Raw genomic sequence first — 20,345 nt, 5'->3', positions numbered from 1 at the left:
CCCACCCCCTCGACCACTAACAGGGGGAAAAGAAAACCCCATTATGAACAAGGTGCGGTATCTCGGTTTAGAAGAAAATAATATGGGCGAAAAGGGACAGATCTACACTACGAAACCAGTTGATTACCCATTTAACTGTCATGGCTTCCTCCACAGAAACCTGGGAGTTGTACTTTGGAGAGGGATGCAGAATTCTCAGTTAGAGATCCCCCCCCCCAGCCTTCCCTTGGCAGAACTACAAACACTTCCCATAGTTCCCTGGGGCAAGGGCATGACAGCTAAACCAATTTAAAGCTGTACTGTAGATGGTCCAAATGGTACCAGCTAATTAACCAGCCTCTGCTGAGTCTGAAAAACAAGGAAAAACTGGGAGATGGAAGATGAGAAAAGTGGAATACGGGTGCTTGGAACCAGATTGCGGTTTGTCCGAACCTACAAATGGCCAACAGAGTCCAGGGTTGTTGTTTTTTTGAGTGGTTTGTTTGGAAACAGGAAGTCTCGCACCGACTCGGAATGAATAGGGGACCCTCCTTGACTTGACTGGGAAGCCAAGAATTGACTTCTTCTCCGCGATGTAGATTTCCAATCAGAAAGGAACATTGCTCCTCCTTCCCCTGTCTTCCACCGTTTCTTGATCATCGCACCAATCCATGACAGAAGACAGCCCCTTCAGAAAGGGTAAGTTAGACTTGACACAGAAAACATGCAGAGGGTTGGGTTCCTCGGGGCAAGGGTAATATCCCAATCTCTTTGGGGGGAGGGAAATCTCTTGGACTGCCCATACTGGGTGGGAGAGGGAACATTTTGTTTCTTAATGGATTCTAGGTGGCTTTGAAAGGAAACAGGGAGGGGAAAACACAAAATGTGAAACAGCCATGGAGACAGAGGCGTAAAACAAACTGGAAGAGATACCACAACTTCTGATTACAATGCAGAACTTCATGTAGCTATCTATTTACAAAGTCCACGCTAGTTTTGCATATGAGATAGTTTAGTCAGTGCTAAGCCAAGGATCTCCGTTGAAGGTGAGGTTGGGGGTGGTGTAGGACCGAATTGACATGTCCGTCTAAGTACCCGGGACCTTCTTCTGATTCCTTTGTATGAGCTAGATTGGTCGAGAGGGAGGAAGAAGCGAACGGGCAGAGGAATTTAGACGTTTTGTTGACGAAATCACTGAATTGGAAAAAAGGCATTGGATGGGGAAAAGAGAAGCGGGGTTGCTAGAAACACACCCTTAAGATTTGCTGCAGTTCAGGCATCACAAGATCAGTGGACCCCATCATGGTGACGGCACTCGGCTGTTCCAGAAACCTCATTGTTATCTCTCCAAAACGGATTTTCTACCTGATCTTGCGTATGCCAGAACTATCGCTGCTGGCAGCTCTTACTCATTGGTTCAACAGCAAAACATGGAACATGTTGGTTGTCAAATGTCCCCATGCTCTTATTCCAAAGTCTTTCCTGGTTTCTGGCTCTCAAACACCATTTTTTTGGTTTCTCTCGTTTAATAGATGCGTGAGAGAGCTAGTTATAAGCCAATTATATATATAGTAGGGTGGAGGCTGTTCTCCATGACTGGGGTCTTTTTTTTGTAGTTTGTAGTTTGTGTGTTTTGTTTTTTCTTCCTGGGCGTCAGAAATTATTTCTAGACTTTGTTCCATGATGGAACATTGTCTTGGCCATCTCAGCCTCAAAACCAAAATTGGATTTTGGGGGTGACTATTTGGCCCGTTAGCCCACAGGGGCTTAACGAGAAAGGATGATAAACTCAGCTCTCTCTTTTTGTGCTGCAAATGTGATCTAAAGCTGGTCTGTATTTTGAGAGAGCTTGCCTCAATTGAAACCAGATCCAAGCTCTTCCTCAACACTTTCAACTTTGAGTGACTCAGGAGGGAATTTGTAACATTCTTCTTAGATGGTACTCTTAGATATCCAGGAAAATAAAGGTGAATAGCCACAGGTTGAAAACATTCTGGAAGGCATTTTCAGTCAGCACTCATCAGCCTCAACCAAAAACCCAGGGCCCAAGGTGGTAGAAAACCTGTCTTGGGAGAGGAATGACAAGATGCCAAGTTTTTAAAGTTTGCCCTACTTTAAGAAGGTCCCGGGACTGAGATTCAGGATGAATGATGGGGAGTCCAAATTAGGAAACATACAGGCCAGCACTGGCTATAAGACATTTTTTTTAAAAAAGGAGGGGGAAAAACCATACACAAAATAACCCATGATTCCTGCCTAAAAATTCAAGCTTCCATTTTTTTATATTTATGTTTTTTGAAGTGCAAATCACTTCTGAGGGTTGTTTAAAATTTTGCTGTGTCACAGAATCTAATTAACTGCAATCCTCCCAGTTTTGTATCCAAACAAATCTGCTAAACCAAAAACAGTGGATTCCATTTAAAGTCCCTCTCTCTTTCGTTCTCGCTCTCAATATATAGATATATATATACATTTTTTTCTCTTACAAAAATAAATTCAATTTTAGGAATTATTTTAATAAAAACAATAAACAACAATAAATTTCTCTCCGTAGAAGATGGTTTCAACGTGTAAACATATTTTGCTGCTTTTTTATATATATTTTTAAATTAAGATAAAGTGATTTCAAAGTACCCGTTCCATTGCAAAGTGCTAAGACTTCTTTGTTTCTAATCTTTTTTTGTGATTTTTTATTGCTTTTTCTATATTAAATAAACATCCCACCCAACTCTGATTCTTTCTCCCCCTCTCACACTTTCCTCAAAACACACACAATACTCCCTGTTCAGTTACATTCGCCAAACGGTTCACCTTTTCAATATTAAATTTTTAAAAAATCTTAAAAGTGCTTCTTCTTCTTTTAAATAAAAAGGACTAAAATTTCTCTGACTTTTTATGCTGTGCATTTATAAAACTCTGAAATGGCTAAAAGGTGCCTTGGTTCTTTAGCTTAAGAGGGAGATGTGCCATTTATAAACCTGATGTAGCTGTTGTGTTACCTAAATCCTGCTCCTTCTAGATAGGGGAAGGGGAGGGAATCAGTCTGTCAAAGCCAGCTTTGTACCACACACCTTGCATGGTCCAAATTGGCACGCCTTAGTGCAACTCAAGTCTCAAAAACTGGGGAAGGGATGCGTGACGTCGAGATCCCTGGGCCTTGCCTTTAGCTTTAATGGGTCCATTCGGACGAGCTTGATTTGTGCTAAGAGTCTGGCATCTTTGATATGAGGGCCAAACCCCACATATTTGGTACCGAAAAAGGGCAGTGGGGGAGGGGGAAAAGGGGAAGAGGGAAAGTTTAGAGAATTGTTGTACTTCACCAAAAGGTTGCGGATTGAAGGTCAAAGCCCCACCCCCTTTCCTGTGCTCCACCACCAAGTCACATCCCGGTTGGCATCTCCAGTTGCAATTTTCTTGGGCAAGCTCATACACCTTGGCCCTCCCCAGATAATAAGACATATTATCATTCAGGGGTTCATTTGGTGAAATACAAGTCTCCCCAGCCCGAAGTGCTCACTATAAGGGTCAAGTTCTCCCCGAATCATTCCCAAAGATTTATTTTCTTGGCGTTAGGTTTAAACCTTGCATTTTCCCACACTCAACCTGACAGAAGCAGGCACCTGACAGAAGCAGGCTGCAGGCCAGAAATTTGGCTGAGCAAGAAAAGGTGATATATGCTGACCGTTTGAGATGAGATGCGTCTTAGGAGTTTTGAAGCAAGGTAAGGTAAAGGCTGGCCCATCCCAGGAGGAAAACTGTAGGATCAAAACACCTGTGAAATTTATAGTTTCTCTCTATCCCCCCCAACACTGGAGAAGCTGAAAAACCTTGACTATGTCTTTAAACCTGATCAAGAGTGGAATGTCTTTGTGAGTTTGTAGAGAATTGTTTAAACAGTGCACCTTTCTGGAATCACTTACAAAGTAGGGTTGCCAGGTTGCTTAAATTGGTGGCCAACTGGCTGCCAATCCAGTGCCCAACTTGGAAGCAGGGATTGTGTGCGCACAACTGCGCCAACGTGAACCCATCCCTGGGTGATTACACCCAGAAGTGCCGCATCGCAACAGGCCTTTCACCACTCAATTTGAGTGGGAAAAGGCCCGTTGCGATGCGGCACTTCCCTGTGTAAACCGGAAGTGATGCAATCGCATTGGCGCAGCCATGCGCATGAGATCCTTGCCTCAGCTCCGCCCCAAAAACCTCCTGCTGGAGCCGAGGGGGGACCAGGTAACCCTATTGTACAGAAAGGTCTAGCCATGGGATGGGACTACAGTTATGTTGCTTAGGGATGAATTAGGGTTACCAGCATTGCCTCAGCAAATGCCTGGAGATTTTGAAAGCTGTGCCTGGGAAGGGTGGAATTCGGGCAGGATGTGATGTCACTTCTGGCCGATGCACTAGTATTTCCCCCTAATCTCTATGGTAAAGACCACAGAGACACAGTAAAATTCCTAGAGTGTTACTATGGTGGCCATCCTCCGCCAGTTCTGCTCCTCAACTTGTCAAGGGCAGGGGATTGGGACAGAGGCAGGGGGTTATTCACCATGGATGGGCAAAAGGCCATCCTAGGATAAAGTGTTATGTTTGAAAGTAGCATTAACTAATTGACTAAGCCTTACTGAGTCGAAGTTCTACAGTCCTCAAACTAGCATGCTGGACAGGAGTTGGGAAGAACACCCCCCTCCCAATTTTAGCAAGCGTCCGCCAAATTAAGCTGTTTAAGCTGTGTATCCACCAATAAGGCCTGGAACACACTAACAGCACAATCCTAGCCAAGTTTATTTGTATGTAAGTTGCACTGATTTCGAGGGGTCATTTCCAAGTAAGCTAAACCTAGACAGGATGCATCTAATCCTACAAATGTTAGCCAGTTTTAAGCTTCGCCTCTCAAGAAACCCTGGAATCATAGCTGGGGGAGAGGTCTCCACAGTTTCCACAGAACTACAGTTCCTATGGTCCTTTGTGTGTCAGGCAGCAATGAGCAATTACATACAATAAAAGCTGAAAATCTGAGGAAGTGTTTGGGAGGCCAGAGTGCTGCCAAAAACAGGTTGGCACTGCATCCCACCAACTGCGCATTGGGCTTGTATCCAAATGGTCACCTGCCATCCCTCGCGCCTCAGTGAAAAGGCGTGTCCTCCAACAGGGGCACCCGAGCATCCTTTGAAAGAGACCCCATGAGAGCACAGATGATGGCAGGAAAAATGGTTGGGAGTCCACAGAGAGATCCGGGCCCTGCGGGACTTAACCCAGAGCCACAGGGCCTGTAAGGCGTGGATGTTCCGCCAGGCATATGGTTGCGGCAGCAATGGTTTCCTCGATCAGTTGGCCTCCCTTTCCCATTGTCCTCCTCACTCGTTCCTCTCTGTACTATCTTTTGGCCCTCTGCCTACAATTATGACTGGCTTCCTCACCTTTGGGATTGACTTTTATTGTAGTAGTAGGTATAAATTGGACGGCCGTTTTAATCTGTATTGAACGTGTTCTAAATTTGCATAGTAACTTAAGTTTTAACGTATATTGTACGGCATGTATTGTTGGAAGGCGTCCTGAGCCCATCTTGGGATGGGAAAGGGTGGGGTACAAATGGAATAAAATAAATAAAAATAAAAATAACAGAACTCCCTGACACAAGAACGGCTTACCGTTAACGTGGAGATCCACGGCTGACTGCGCCCAATCATCTAGGCTCAACTATAATAGGAAGGCTGCACTTCAGCCGAATTTTGAAATTGTGGGAGGCACCGATTCCCCCCTCTTCTATAACTCGCAATGCCTCAACATAGAGAAAAGCAATTTGCATGCAAACAGCTAATGGAGGGGCGACGGGATGATGATAACTTGGAAATCCAAAGAGATCCAAAGCCTCCCGATATCCACCTGATCAAAGGAGGTGGCAACTCTGTTCTCCAAGGACATTCTCAGGAAATGAGCACTTTGGGCTTGGGGGGTGGGGTGTAGGGGAGAAGTTGGGGAAGGGGGTGGGAGGGGAGAGATGATGCATTTGCCAAGAGGGGAAAAAGTATTTCCAAGGACTTCTGGCACATTGTCCTCCCTGCTTTTCCATCCTCGAGAACATTCTACTAGCTAAAATAGATAAAATCTCCAATATATTATATCTATATGTGTGTGTGTTACTTTAACAAACTAAACTCTGGAAGCTTCATTTCATACTTTATAGACATCTTAACCCCCCGCCTCCAAATATCTCTTCTCAAAGGGCGAAAAAAAGCTTAAAAATTAATCTGTGGCTCTAAAAGGTTAGAATAATTGGTTATTACGGGAAGATCACAAAACAGAGATATAGCATCAATCTATAAGGCTATTTTTTTTCCCACAAAAGGGCAAGGAAACCATAACTTTCAAGGAGCATTGGAGGAAAGGTATAACTAGATTTTGTGACACGGGTTGGTTGGTTATTATAATTTTTTTTTTTTTTTGGTTTAGGAGAGTTCTTGCGCGTTACCCTCAGATGAACCCCCTACTACATTCAAACTTCCTGACGCCGCTTCGGCGTTCGAGCTATCTTCAAGGTGCTGTCCCGGGCAGTCCTGCGGCGGGCTGGCATCCTGCGATTCTTGTGCCTCATCGCCGCCCGCGAAGCTTCCATCGTCGGGGTTGGTGGCCGGGGTGGGCATGCCACCCACATCTCTCACCCGGGGTTTGCGGCCCCTTCTGGAAGGGATGCCGTTGCAGCCATCTTTTTTAAGGTGCCGGTGCAAGTGGTCGGAGCGGACGAAAGTCTTGAAACAGCTGTCGCACTGGTAGGGGCGCAGACCCGTGTGGACGCGCATGTGGTTCTTCAGGTCGTAGTTGTGGGCAAAAGCCGCCCCGCACTGCTGGCACAGGTAGGGCTTCTCGCCAGTATGTTTCCTCATGTGGACCTTTAGCTTGTCCTGCCTGTAGGGAAGAAAAGGAAAAAGGGGAAGGGAAAGATCGATGGAAGCGAATTAGCAATGAACTGCACAAGGACCCTGCTCCATGCATCTGGTGGTGGTAGAAAGTGCCGTTAAGTCGCAGCTGACTTATGGTGACCTCATAGAGTTTTCAAGGTGAGCGATATTCAGAGGTGATATCTAGGCAGCTTATTTTACTCATTCTGACCCGACTACAAAACTGCAAAGTCAGAAAAGGCCTTTGGCCTGCCTGGCCAATGGCCTGATTCCAGCTGTATCTTTCCAGTATCTGTACTTCTCATATTTCTGATACTTTTGACTCTCTGTCTGCCTTCTTCACCCTTCTTTACCAGCATGGTGTAGTGGTTAAGAGCAGTGGTTTGAAGCAGTGGACTCTGATCTGGAAAACCGGGTTCGATTCCCTACTCCTCCACATGAGTGGCGGATGCTAATCTGGTGAACCGGGTTGGTTTCCCCACTCCTGCACATGAAGCCAGCTGGGTGACCTTGGGCAAGTCACAGCTCTCTTAGAACTCTCTCAGCCCCATCTACCTCACAGGATGTCTGTTGTGGGGAGGGGAAGGTGATTGTAAGCCAGTTTGATTCTTCCTTAAATAGAGAAAGTCAGCATATAAAAACCAACTCTTCTTCTTTCTGAGCTCCCTCCCCCTTTGTATTGCATTTATCACCTGAGGTGCTTTCAGGGGTTTGTTGGGTGAATGTCAGAGAGGTCTTTTCTGATGCCTTTTTTTTGCTTAACCTGTTGAGCGCTTCCAGGATTCTAGTTTTAGCAAATGTAGCAATAAGGGAACATTTTATTAAACTCATATGTCGGTGGTATTTGATATCAGATAGCTTAAGGAAAATAACATCTTCTGCGTCAAATATATGCTGGAGATGTAAAAGACATATGGGTTCATTCATTCATATCTGGTGGCAATACCCAATTATAAAAGTTCATTGCAATAAGGTGTTTAAGTTAGTGAGAGACATTCTGCATATAGAAATATGAAAAGCTCCTTACATAGCTCTTTTGAATATTATTTGAATATTATGCCAGAGGGATCTCTGTTGACAAGATGTGTTTCATTGGAAATGTATTAGCTCCAGCCAGAATGTTAATAGCTTTGGCATGGAGACAGAAGCACTAGATTTTGAAAAATGGCCAAAAACCCCCCAACAAAAAACAAAAACACTATGGTATACAAATCAGAGCCAGCGTGGGGTGGTGGTTAAGAGCAGTGGACTCTAATCTGGAGAATTGGGTTTGATTTCCCACTCCTCCACATGAAGTCTGCTGGGTGACCTTGGGCCAGTCACAGTTCTCTCAGAACTCTCTCAGCCCACGCAGAGGCAGGCAATGTCAAACCACCTCTGAAGGTCTCTTGCCTTGAAATCCCTACGGGGTTGCCATAAGTCAGCTGTGACTTGACGACACACACACACACACACAAAAACTAGCCTGAACTCTTCCTAGAAGCTAAAATGACTAAACTGAGGCTGTCGTACTTTGGTCACATTATGAGAAGACAAGAGTCACTGGAAAAGACAAACATGTAGGAAGAGTGGAAGGCAGCAGGAAAAGAGGAAGACCCAACACGAGATGGATTGTCTCTATGAAGGAAGCCACAGCCTGTTAATGACTGGGCATTTTGGAAAACATTGGTTCATAGGGTCGCCTATGAACACACGCATATTATGTTAAATGTCAGGCCTACTTGCTGTGTCTCAAATAGTTTCGTTTTCTCACAGACTTTCCTCCAAGGATTGTTCAAGGACTGTTTTCCCTAAACTGCATTCCTGTTCCCTTTGAAGCTAGCTGGTGCCCGTGGGAGCTGGGATGCCTCTAGACTGTTTGAAGTAATCTCATGAGACTGTAATGCTGAACGCTTTTTTCAATGTTCCTATATTATCAAGTGCATGCCATTTCCCCCCATTGCTGTCTTTGGACTTCTAAGCTCTGCTTGCCTGTGATACCATTAAACCAACTCTTTTGGACTACTAAGTCTCCTGGTGTGGTTTTTGGTTGTCGTTGGGACAAGTGCTTACATTAAGACAGCAATCACACATCTCTTGTCTGTCAGGCTAGAGCCCCGGAGGGTTTGCCTGCCACTCGGATCGGAGCTAGGACGGTGCTCTCCAAGTGACCTACCCATGGCTGGAGCCCCGCGCAGTTCGCCCGGACCCGGGTGAGAGCGGATCTGCTCCCCAGGTGGTGGGTTCCTACTAGGAGCCCTGGAAGGCTTCCATCCTTGGTCCCTTCCTTTAGGACCAGCGACTGACGACCCCGAGCTCGTACGGGACGTTATAGCTGAGCTACATCGAACTGATGCGGAAGTTAATCGCCTGACTAGACTTGTTCGTACTCAGTGGCGTTCTCTAGCCGCGACGGTCCCCTGGATGTCTGACATCGTGGATACCAGCGCCTGCCAAGACCTCCACACCCTTGACTGGTTGCTGGAAGATGCTTGCTTGGTGGCAGAGGATTTACAATTGTTGACTAGCCTGTTGGCCGGACTAACTGCCAGTGAAACGCAGACTCTGACTACGGTCCCGATCCGTCCTGCCAGGTCTTCAGACATGGCGACCCCGGTCACACCACCACCCGAGCTCTGCCAAGTGGAGGCGAAAGCGGTGGCCACACGGGTGGCTGCCCTTTTTCAGGGCCATACTGCAGCCACTATTTCGGTGGCTGAACTCACAAAACATCTGACCCCCGACTTCGGTGCTGATGCGGCGGCCTTGGCGGTACAGATTCAGCTGATGTTGGATCTGGCAGATCCCGCTGAACTCCTTTACACTTTGGAACAGGAGGCCCTTCCACTCATTACCACGGCACTGACCGCTCAGTTAGAAGCCGACCAGGCCCTGGCCGAGCGCAGAAGAGCAGAGGGGCAGGCACGGGCAGCGGCTGACGTCGTGGCTAAAGCTCAGGCTGAACAGGGGGAGAGGGAACGCTTAGCTGCTGAACGGGCGCGGGGCGGCGCGCACCCCCGACAACCCGGGGGCTGTGAGTTACCCCCGTTCTCCCCGTCTTTTGTCCCTTCGTGTAGTATTCAACGCTCCCGCAGGTTGGTGGGAACTTTGCCCGAGATACCAGAGGAGTCCAACGAAGAGGACTTATACGGTGGGGAGTCTCTCTGGGCCGCTAATTTATGGGTCAGCCAGTCCCGCCGGGCTGGCGGCACCGGCGACGGGGTGTTTTTGCTGCGAAACCAAAATCTGGACCTTATGGAGCAGGTGGCGCGCTTACAGGACCAACTGACCCTGGTACTCAGAGACAACGACCAATTACAACGGGCTCAAACTGCGCCCGTTGCCCCAACTCCCGTGACACCGGAGCAGCCACCGCAGCAACCGCCACAACAACCGCCGCAGCAACCAGCTGCGCCGGTGATTCCTCCTGGCGGAGGCCCCGCAGCTCCTGTTGCTCCGGGCAGAGGACCCATAGTTCCTGGCGGGGGCCCCGCGGCGCCCGGCGGAGTGCCTGTTGCACCTGCCTTACCGGTACTACCGTGCGGTACTTACCGGGAGCCCCAGTTCCCGGATACCCACCCGCACCCCCAATGCCATGGAGGCAACCGGTTGAAGATTACTTATGACGGCTCAGTTGAAACTTTGCCCCGTTTTTTACATCATATGAGGGAGCAAAGACAATTCTTCATTACCGAAGATAGCCGCGTTCGTTTCGTTGCCTCCCTGCTAACGGAAAAAGCGGCCGATTGGATGATTCTCCAGTTCGATCCCGCTCCATTCGATCCCTCAACAATTTCATGTTTGCCTTGAGAAGACGCTTTGAGGATCCCTTCATGGGAGAGCCAACGCGGAACTTTTGCAACTCAGGCAAGGCTCCTCTCCAGTTCGGGAATTCGCAGATGAATTCCAACGACTCGCGAGTAAAGTAGTGGACTGGCCTGAAGCTACCCTTAACCACTACTTCCGAGAAGCTTTGCACCCGGACATTTTGAACTGGTCTTATATGCGAGGCGACCCAGGTACCCTGGAGGATTGGATTCTACTGGCCGAAGAAGTAGAAAGTAGCCGACAGTACATTTCCCTGGTTCGAAATCGGGCCAAAGAGAGGGGCAGTCAAAAACCTCCCCCAAAACCTTTGACTCACAACCCACGGAGACCAACCCGACTCCCTCTGGATCGCGAGTCCCGATTCCAGAGAGGAGCCTGTCTCGTTTGCGGTGTTATGGGCCACTTTGCAGCGGCTTGCCCTCAACGTCCAGAACCCACTCGACCAAGCGTACCGCCTCGATCTCGGGGACGACCTCAACTCAGAGGCACCGCGGCCACCTGCAGCGCAGCGCCTGGATGACCCACACCCTCTGCACTTCACATCGGAGAACCGTCTAGTCTCCCTGCACCCATTGACCCAGTAGGGTCCCAGATTACAAGTGCCCCAGTGGGGGACAGCTCTCCTTCTTCCGACGAAGATCATCAATGGAATTCCCCAGCTCTAAATCTGGAATCTCCTCTTGACCTGTCAAAAAACGGACACAGTCTGTGGTGAGTGGAGTGTCCCCACAGACCCCTGCGGAAACTCCTGCAAAACCCAAGGCTCCTGTCATGGTGAGTGAAGTCGAAAATACTGTGTATGTGGATGTAGTGTTACAACACTATAAAAAGGGCCCCCAGTTACATGTCAAAGCACTCATAGATTCCGGCTGCGGGCGCTCTTTAATCAATGACGCCACGTTTGCAGCTCTACAAGTCAAATCCGAAAACCTACCGGCTCCCGTCCAATTTGCCCAAATGGACGGTAGCCACTTTAAAGGGGGCCGGTCGACCGTCGCACACGGGGAGTAGCGATGGGCATCGGTTCCCATTGGGAGCAGATAGACTTTACCATTGCTCCAGTCCGTTACGAGGTCATTTTGGGAATTAACTGGCTCAAAGGGCACAGTCCTTCCATAGACTGAGAGGCTGACACTATTGCCTTTTCCAACCCTAAGTGTGACCAACATCGACATGAGGTCGCGGTTGCTCCTCCACCCGCCTCAGCCTTAACCTCCGATGCTCTACCGTTGACCCGATTACCTGAGGTATACCGAGACTTTGAGGATGTTTTTGATGTAAAAGAATGCGATGCATTACCCCCCCACCGTACTAAGGACTGTGCAATTGAAGTGGTGGGAGACTGCAAACTGACTAAAAGCAAGATTTACCCTATGAGCATTTCCGAACGCGCCATGCTACGACTTTTTAGACAAAAATCTTGCTCGGGGGTTCATTCGTCCGTCAACTGCTCCCAACTCAGCCCCTGCTTTCTTTGTCCGTAAGAAGACGGGTGACTTGCGCTTGTGCATTGACTTTCGAAAACTCAACGCAGTCACCCAAGCCAATGCCTACCCCCATCCTGCTGATCTCGGACATCTTGGGACAACTAAGGGAGGGGCGCATTTTCACCAAACTGGACTTGGTTGAAGCTTATTACCGGGTCCGGATTCGTGACGGGGATGAACCCCTCACAGCCTTTTCTAGCTGCTTCGGAATGTATGAATTTCTGGTGATGCCTTTTGGGTTAAAAGGGGCCCCAGGGGTCTTCATGCAACTCATTAACGAGGTCCTCCATGTATTATTATATCGGGGCGTGGTGGTTTATCTTGATGATATCCTTATTTACTCTAATTCAATGGATGAACATATTACTCTGGTCAGAGAAGTGTTACAATGTCTCAGAAACAATCAGCTCTACGCTAAGTTGTCTAAGTGTGAGTTCCACCAAGATCAATTAACCTTCTTGGGATACATAGTTTCACATCAGGGCCTCACCATGGACCTTGCTAAGATACAAGCTGTACTTGATTGGGCTCCTCCCTCCACCCGCAGGCAGGTGCAGCAGTTTCTCGGCTTCGCCAATTTTTACCGTGGTTTCATTCCCAACTTTGCTCAAGTGGCACTGCCACTCACCGACCTCCTTAAGACTAAGGGTAAAGGGGTCTCTGCCACGTTGCCCACTGCCAAGGTGCATTGGACAGATCAATGTCAAACTGCCTTTGCAACTCTCAAGCAGCTTTTCACTTCTGAACCTGTGCTGCAGCATCCCGATCCAAACCAAATGTTTATTGTGCAAGTAGATGCGTCTGACGTAGCTATGGGGGGGAGGCTCTTTTGCAAAGAGGACCAGACGGTCTTCTTCGCCCCTGTGCTTATTTTTCAAAAAAAATTGCGCACTCTCAACTAAACTGGCCAATTTGGGAAAAGGAAGCTGCAGCCGCCCATCATGCCCTCACTACGTGGAGGCAGTTCCTGGAAGGTTCCAGGGCCCCTTTTGAAGTCTGGACCAATCACAAAAATCTAGAGGCCCTCACCGGGGCCCACAAACTGTCCGCAAAACAACAACGTTGGGCTGACTTCTTTGCTCAATTCCGTTTTGTGCTCAAGCATATGCCTGGAAAGCAAAACGTGCTAGCTGATGCTCTTTCCAGGCTTCCCCAGTATCCGGTGAAACTTGACCGTCCTATGGTCTCCTTATTAACCCCAGCGCAAAGGGGAGCCCTACCAGTTCTAGCTGTGAAGACTCGGTCCCAAACTCTGATCCAGTCCCAGCCCCAAGCAACGGACAGCAGAGCATCTGTCAAGAGGGAACCAACTCCCTCATCGGACCCACCATCCCTCCCCACCACCCCATCGCCACTGCCGGCGGCTCCTGCTTCACCCCCCTCTACAGGGTGTGTGTGATCCTGTCCGGCTCCTTCCTGGACTCTCTTCGTACACAGTGCCTAGCCGAACGCACTACTCAGGCACTGCCCTCGGGCCTGCTAGAACGGGGTGGTGGTTGGTACAAAGACTTGAAATTATACGTGCCTAAAACACTTCGGAAAGAGGTCCTGCAAATGGCCCATGGAGCCAAAACGGCAGGACACTTCGGATTCTTAAAAACCCTTCACTTGTTGCGCAGACAATTTTGGTGGGCAGGCATGCGTACTGACGTGGATTCCTTCGTTTGCAGCTGCCCCATCTGTGCCACTGTCAAACGATCCCAAGGCAAACCCCCTGCAACCGCTGGAGGTTCCCACCAAGCCCTGGGAAGTAATTGCTATGGATTTTATGACTGATCTCCTGCTCAGCGAAGGAAAAACTGTTCTGTGGGTTATTACTGACTTGTTTTCCAAACAGGTGCATCTAGTTCCATGTGCAGGCATACCCTCAGCCCCGAAGTTGGCCCACCTCTTTATGTCACATGTTGTCCGTTTGCATTCCTTTCCGCGTAAGATAATAAGCGACCGCCGGGGGGACCTACGTAGCTAAGTTTTGGAAAGCCTTTCTCAAGTTGGTGGGGGTGGAACAGGGTTTGTCTAGTGCCTTTCACCCCCAAACAGATGGGCAAACTGAACGTGTAAATGCTGTACTAGAATGTTATTTGTGTTGTTATGTCAACTATCACCAAGATGATTGGGTTGAACTATTGCCTTTTTCTGAGTATGCCTACAATAATGCTGTGCACCAATCTACAGGTTTTAGTCCGTTTTATGCTGTGTATGGTCAAGATTTCAGTCCTATTGGTCATGTTGATGTTGCGGGGGAGGAGGGAAGTGATGATGTAGCCTCTTGGGCTCGAGCTATCCATACTACCTGGCCATGGCTGGTAAAAAATTTAGAAAGGGCCAAACGCAAATATAAAGCTCAAGCAGATAAACATCGCTCTCCCAGCAAAGACTTCCAGATTGGTGACTTAGTGTACCTATCCACCAAGAATCTACGGTCCACCCGGCCGTGTGATAAGCTCAGTGCCAAGTACGTGGGGCCGTATCCCATTGCTCGGCTGATTAACCCAGTCACTGTGGAGCTGACCCTCCCTAAAACCTTGAGGCGCATCCATCCTGTCTTCCATGTCAGCCTTCTCAAGCCTCATGTTGCCGCCTCATATTGGCACCCGGAACCGCCTCCTGAACAGCCGGTGATGGTGGTGGGGGGGGGAGGAGCATTTTGAAGTGTCAAAGATCCTGGACTCTCGTATGCGTCACGGCTCTCTGCAATACTTGGTTCGTTGGAAACACTTCCCCCCTGCCTATGATGAATGGGTTCGTGCACGGGATGTCTCCAGCCCGCACCTAGTGCGCGCCTTCCACACCGCCTACCCCCATAAGCCATCCCCCGTGCAGGACGGGAGGGGGCCCTAAGGAGGGCAGAATGTCAGGCCTACTTGCTGTGTCTCAAATAGTTTCGTTTTCTCACAGACTTTCCTCCAAGGATTGTTCAAGGACTGTTTTCCCTAAACTGCATTCCTGTTCCCTTTGAAGCTAGCTGGTGCCCGTGGGAGCTGGGATGCCTCTAGACTGTTTGAAGTAATCTCATGAGACTGTAATGCTGAACGCTTTTTTCAATGTTCCTATATTATCAAGTGCATGCCATTTTCCCCCATTGCTGTCTTTGGACTTCTAAGCTCTGCTTGCCTGTGATACCATTAAACCAACTCTTTTGGACTATTAAGTCTCCTGGTGTGGCTTTTGGTTGTCGTTGGGACAAGTGCTTACATTAATGGGGAAAATATCTGCATATACGAAGTTCTGAGGTGGGGACAGAAATGCACAAATAAAATTTGAACAAATCTGGCCTACATTACTTTTTTGAATAGAAATAAATCTAAAGATTTAATCCAAAAAGAGATATTGAACCTTTTTTAGATGGTTAAATTGTACCTCATGGACATTACAATATAGGTTATGTACTATGTAGTCGCACATATTTTATATTATGAAATAAATGGATTACAAAAACCAAAAATCTGAACCAAGGATTATTCCCCCTCCCAATCTTGTGTGTATATTGTTATGGTGAAAAGTGTTGTCAAGTCACAGCCAATTTATGGCAATCCCACAGAGTTTTCAAGGCAAGAGATGTTCAAAGGTGGTTTGCCACTGTCTTGGTGGTCTCCCATCCAAGTACTGACCAGTTCCAACCCTGCTTAGTTTCCAAGATCTGATGAGATCAGGTTGGCCTTGGCCATCCAGGTCAGAGCATATATATTTTTACCTGGATTAATCCTTAGTTTTCTCTCGGCTTTTTATCTTTAGAAGCCACTTTGAACTTTATTTGGATGGGAAAATGGTGTTTAGAAACCCCTCAGGGAAATTGACAATGGCATTATAATCCCAAGATCCTCAGACACTAGGAGGATGCAGGACGACACCAATTCTCAGCCCCCAAATTGTGCAATTTTTGCTGCGGACTCCACAGCTGTCATTCATAGAACAAGGTGGATTCTTCTGTTTATCAAGAACATTGGCTATGAGGTACGTGATGTGTAAAGACTTCCGGATAACCGTCAGAAGCAGACCAATGCACAATTAAGTTCTGGGAAAAGTAATCCAAGTTCTCACAACAAATTCCAAATATCCAGCCAACTTAGCGTTGCCAGGTGCCCGCTGGTGGCGGGCAAACCCCCGGCAATTTACCCCTCTGCCCGCCGACCACCTGAGGGTTGGCGGGCAAATGTGCACACGCGCGTACATACCGCGCGCACACCACTTCCGGTTTAGAACAGGAAGTGCCGCCTCACGAGGGACCTTATATCACTCAAACTCTTAGTTTGAGTGGTAAAGGTCCGCTTTACCCTTCAAACTAAGAGGTATAAGGCCCCTTGCGAAGTGGCACTTCCGGTTCTAAACCGGAAGTGATGCCCATGCGTCGGCGTGCACACGGGCGCTCATTCCCGGTATCAGCCAAACAGCCTCCCGCCAGAGGAGAGGGGGGACCTGGCAACCCTAAGACAACTATACCAAATTCCAAAAAAACATATGGTCTTTTGATAGTGTACAACTCCTGTCTTGGGGGGGGGAGTGCATTTCATAACTTTGGAGCCATCGCTGCAAAGCCTCTGCCTTCTGGCAGCTACAACCTTAACTATTCATACCAATGCAGGGCTTGATTAGTAGTGGGCCCACTGCCTGTAAGGTGTGCGAGGCCAAGAAGGGCTCAAAAACTTCAAAACCAGTACTTCGAACTGGGTCCAGAAGTACCAAAAGCTGCTAGAAAACAGCTAAAGATGTATGGTTAGCAGTAGCTGATCATTCCAATATATCTTCAAGGATAGCCCTACATGGAATACTTTGCAGTAGTCTATTTTTTTTAAATGATGTGATTTTACCACCTCCAGTTTTAAGTGATGCAATCCAAGAAAAGCTGTTATCGCATTCTATTTCTAGAGGACTACAAACTGGATCTCATTGTGTTAAGAACCGGTGTAGGCATGGTAAAACCCATAGCCAGGGAGCAGCATACCACAGCCAAGGAACTGTGTGACAAGTTAGACCAGTGGTCTATAGTCCAGCATCCTGTTTCCCAAGCATGCATCCAGAAGTCCATTGAAGGCATCTGAGTAGGACACAGAGGCCAAATCCTCCCTCCTTTTGTCCCCTCAGGAATAGCATTCAGAGGTACATTACCTCTGAACATGGAGGTTCTATGAGTAATAACTAGGGTTGCCAACCTCCAGGTACTAGCTGGAGATAGCCAGCTGACAGAGATCAGTTCCCCTGGAGAAAATGGCCGCTTTGGCAATTGGACTCTATGGCATTGAAGTCCCTCCCCTCCTCAAACCCTCCCCTCCTCAGGCTCCGCCCCAAGGACCTCCCACCAGTGGCGAAGAGGGACCTGGCAACCCTTGAGTAGGCTTGGATGCAAAGGGGCCCTTCCTTCTAGGAGCGCTGGCAGAGAGAGAGAGAACCAGCAGGACAGCCACAGGAAAACACCAAAATGTGTGCATGAATCAGAACCCCCCTCCCCCATAATATTCTCCGAGAAGGAGAAGAAGAAGAGTTGGTTTTTATATGCCGACTTTCTCTACCACTTAAGGGAGACTCAAACCAGCTTACAATCATCTTCCCTTCCCCTCCCCACAACAGACACCCTGTAAGGTAGGTGGGGCTGAGAGAGCTCTAACAGAGCTGTAACTTGCCCAAGGTCCCCCAGCTGGCTTTGTGTGGAGGAGTGGGGAAACAAATCCAGTTCACTAGATTAGCCTCTGCCGCTCCAAACCACAACTCTTAACCACTACACCACACTGGAATTTCTTGGAATTTCTCTGGAATTTCTTGAACCAGGCTATCAAGATTGCAAAAGCGGGCAGAATACAGCCTTTCGGCTAACCCTATATGCAAGAATTCTGAGCTACGTTATCATCTTTTGGCCCCCACAGGAATTCCCGCCCTGGCTGCAGCAAGTTCAGACCTCCTTGTGCTTGAAGCCTTCTTCAAAGAGAGGCCTATATGAGCCCAGCCGGTGTGGATAAAAGAAAACATCCCTTTGCCATCCTTCTGGGGGTTGCACCAAACAAATGATTATTAGGGAGGGGTGTTTGTTATTTTTACTTGAATGCATGCCCCACATGCCAGAAGTGGGAGGTGGGGCAAAGCAGGCCGGGTAGCTTGATATCTTTCTCAGCCAGCCCCTAAAAACTCCTGGTAAGCCACAGAGACACCTGGCTGAAACCTCCATCCTGAACCGTGAAAGTTCTTCCATCACGGAAGAGGAGCAACTTATGAAAAGACACACCCTTTCCTTCAACATGTCTGATGCAGAAGAACATGGCAACGTGCAACTTGATTAGACACACCATGCAGGAAAATTATACCCCCCACATGCAACTTCTGCATCCTCAGGAACCTATAAATCTCACTAATAAAAAACCTAAAGGTACTCGTGTTCCTGCCCTGCCCTGGATGGCTCAGGCTAGCCCGATCTCAATTTACAGCCCTCCCTGACAAAAGCTTCGGTGCTGAGTGGTGATTTGAACCTGGGTCTCCCCAATAGCAGTCTCTAGCTGCTGTATCCCATGACATATCTTTAGTACATTTTTAGACTGCTTTTGTATTAAAAAAAAAATACTCAAAGCCGTTTCTAAATCAAAGAAACCATAACTAAAACACATCACCCCCATCTGAAAACAGTCCGATTTCACCAAGTGCATTGAAAAGGAGGACAGGTGAAAAATTCATCAAATACAAAAGCCCTCAGCAGAAAAACAATTTCCTGTATATTATACTGGCTCTACAGCCCTGTTGTACAGATAATTTAAAATGAGATGTTGACAAGGCAGTTATTCCCTTTCAAACTCCCAGTGACTGAATATTCGCAAAATACCGAATGTTTGCCGAATAATCACATAGCCAGAGAATCAACATTCCCAGTGCAGGATTAGGAAGAGAATTCTCAGAAGCAAGTTTGGGTTGGTTTCAGATGGTAAATTTGAAGCCCAACGAAGCTCAGGGTCCTCTGGACCTAGCATATATCCCTCCCTTTCTCGTCCAGTGGTACTGCAGCACACAGCTGTCTATTTAGAGGGCCCCAAATTTAATCCAGGAGCCCTGTGGTGCAGAGTGGCAAGCTACAGTACTGCAGTCAAAAGCTCTGCGCATGACCTGAGTTCAATCCCAATGGAAGTCGAGTCCAGGTAGCCAGCTCAAGGTTGACTCAGCCTTCCATCCTTCCAAGGTCAATGAAAGGAGTACCCAGCTTGCTGGGGGTAAAGTGTAGATGACTGGGGAAGACAATGGCAAACCACCCCGTAAAAATTGTCTGCCTAGTAAACGTCGGGATGTGATGTCACCCCATGGGTCAGGAATGACCCGGTGCTTGCATAGGGGACTACTTTTATCTTTAAGTTTAATCCACAGCATCTCCATTTAACGGAAACTTGATGGAGGACTAGAAAAGATCTCTTTCTACTAAAGACATTATTGGAGAGCCATTTCTAGTCAGAGTATGCAACACTACACTATCTAGATCAGTGGTTCCCAAACTTTTCGGGCCACCGCCCCCTTGGTTCCACAAACTCAACCCCAGCACCCCATACCCTATAAAAGCATTCAAAATAGGGGTTTGCATGATGCACGAAAAAAGATAATAACAATAAAATTTCAAAAAGTAACAATTAATTGTACATCTATTCAAAATCAAATTAAAACTTTTTAGTTCAAATTTATTCAACAAAACTGACGAACTTGATCCAGCAGTACCAGCTCTTCAAAGTCTGGAAAAAAATTCTGATAGTTTCCACCAAATCTGCCAGCATGGTGCCATAGCTTGATCTAGAGCAATGGTTTGAGTTGGTATAAAGTGGCCACAACATGTGGCAGAGATTTTTCTGCTGTAGCACCCACCATCCCTTAGAATTCCATGGCCAAATTGATCCTCCGAGGCACCACACCATCCAAATTCTGTCAATAGGTCAAAAAAATCTTGTTTAACTTTTTGGAAACTCTCTTTGATCCCAGATTCTGTTTGAAGGGTGACTCATGAGAAACGTTTTCATTTAATGTTGTGTGTGTGCGTGTGTGTGTGCAGCTAACATATTTCCATTAATACATTTTAATTTATTATTATTGTTTATATCAAAACACATGGCAATGTACATTTGCCAGTTATTTAGACCAGGAGCCCCGTGGCTCAGTGGTAAGGTGCAGTACTGCAGTCAAAAGCTCTGCTCACGACCTGAGTTCGATCCCGACAGAAGTCAGT

At 47.5% G+C, this 20,345-nt stretch overlaps 1 protein-coding gene across 1 annotated transcript in view; it reads right to left on the bottom strand.

The window, feature by feature from the left end:
- Positions 1–6,210: 6,210 nt before the first annotated feature.
- The window catches only part of ZBTB7A (zinc finger and BTB domain containing 7A), a 106,226-nt gene continuing 92,091 nt past the window's right edge, over positions 6,211–20,345 (bottom strand). Inside the window, exon 3 of the mRNA XM_056844544.1 lies at positions 6,211–6,879. Within this exon, the coding sequence (XP_056700522.1) occupies positions 6,423–6,879 (457 nt within the window). The 3' untranslated portion in view covers positions 6,211–6,422. The remainder of the gene's footprint in view (positions 6,880–20,345) is intronic.

Source organism: Euleptes europaea, chromosome 2 (assembly GCF_029931775.1).
Source record: "Euleptes europaea isolate rEulEur1 chromosome 2, rEulEur1.hap1, whole genome shotgun sequence".
Classification (NCBI taxonomy): domain Eukaryota; kingdom Metazoa; phylum Chordata; class Lepidosauria; order Squamata; family Sphaerodactylidae; genus Euleptes; species Euleptes europaea.
This window is presented reverse-complemented; position numbering and strand designations above follow the sequence as displayed.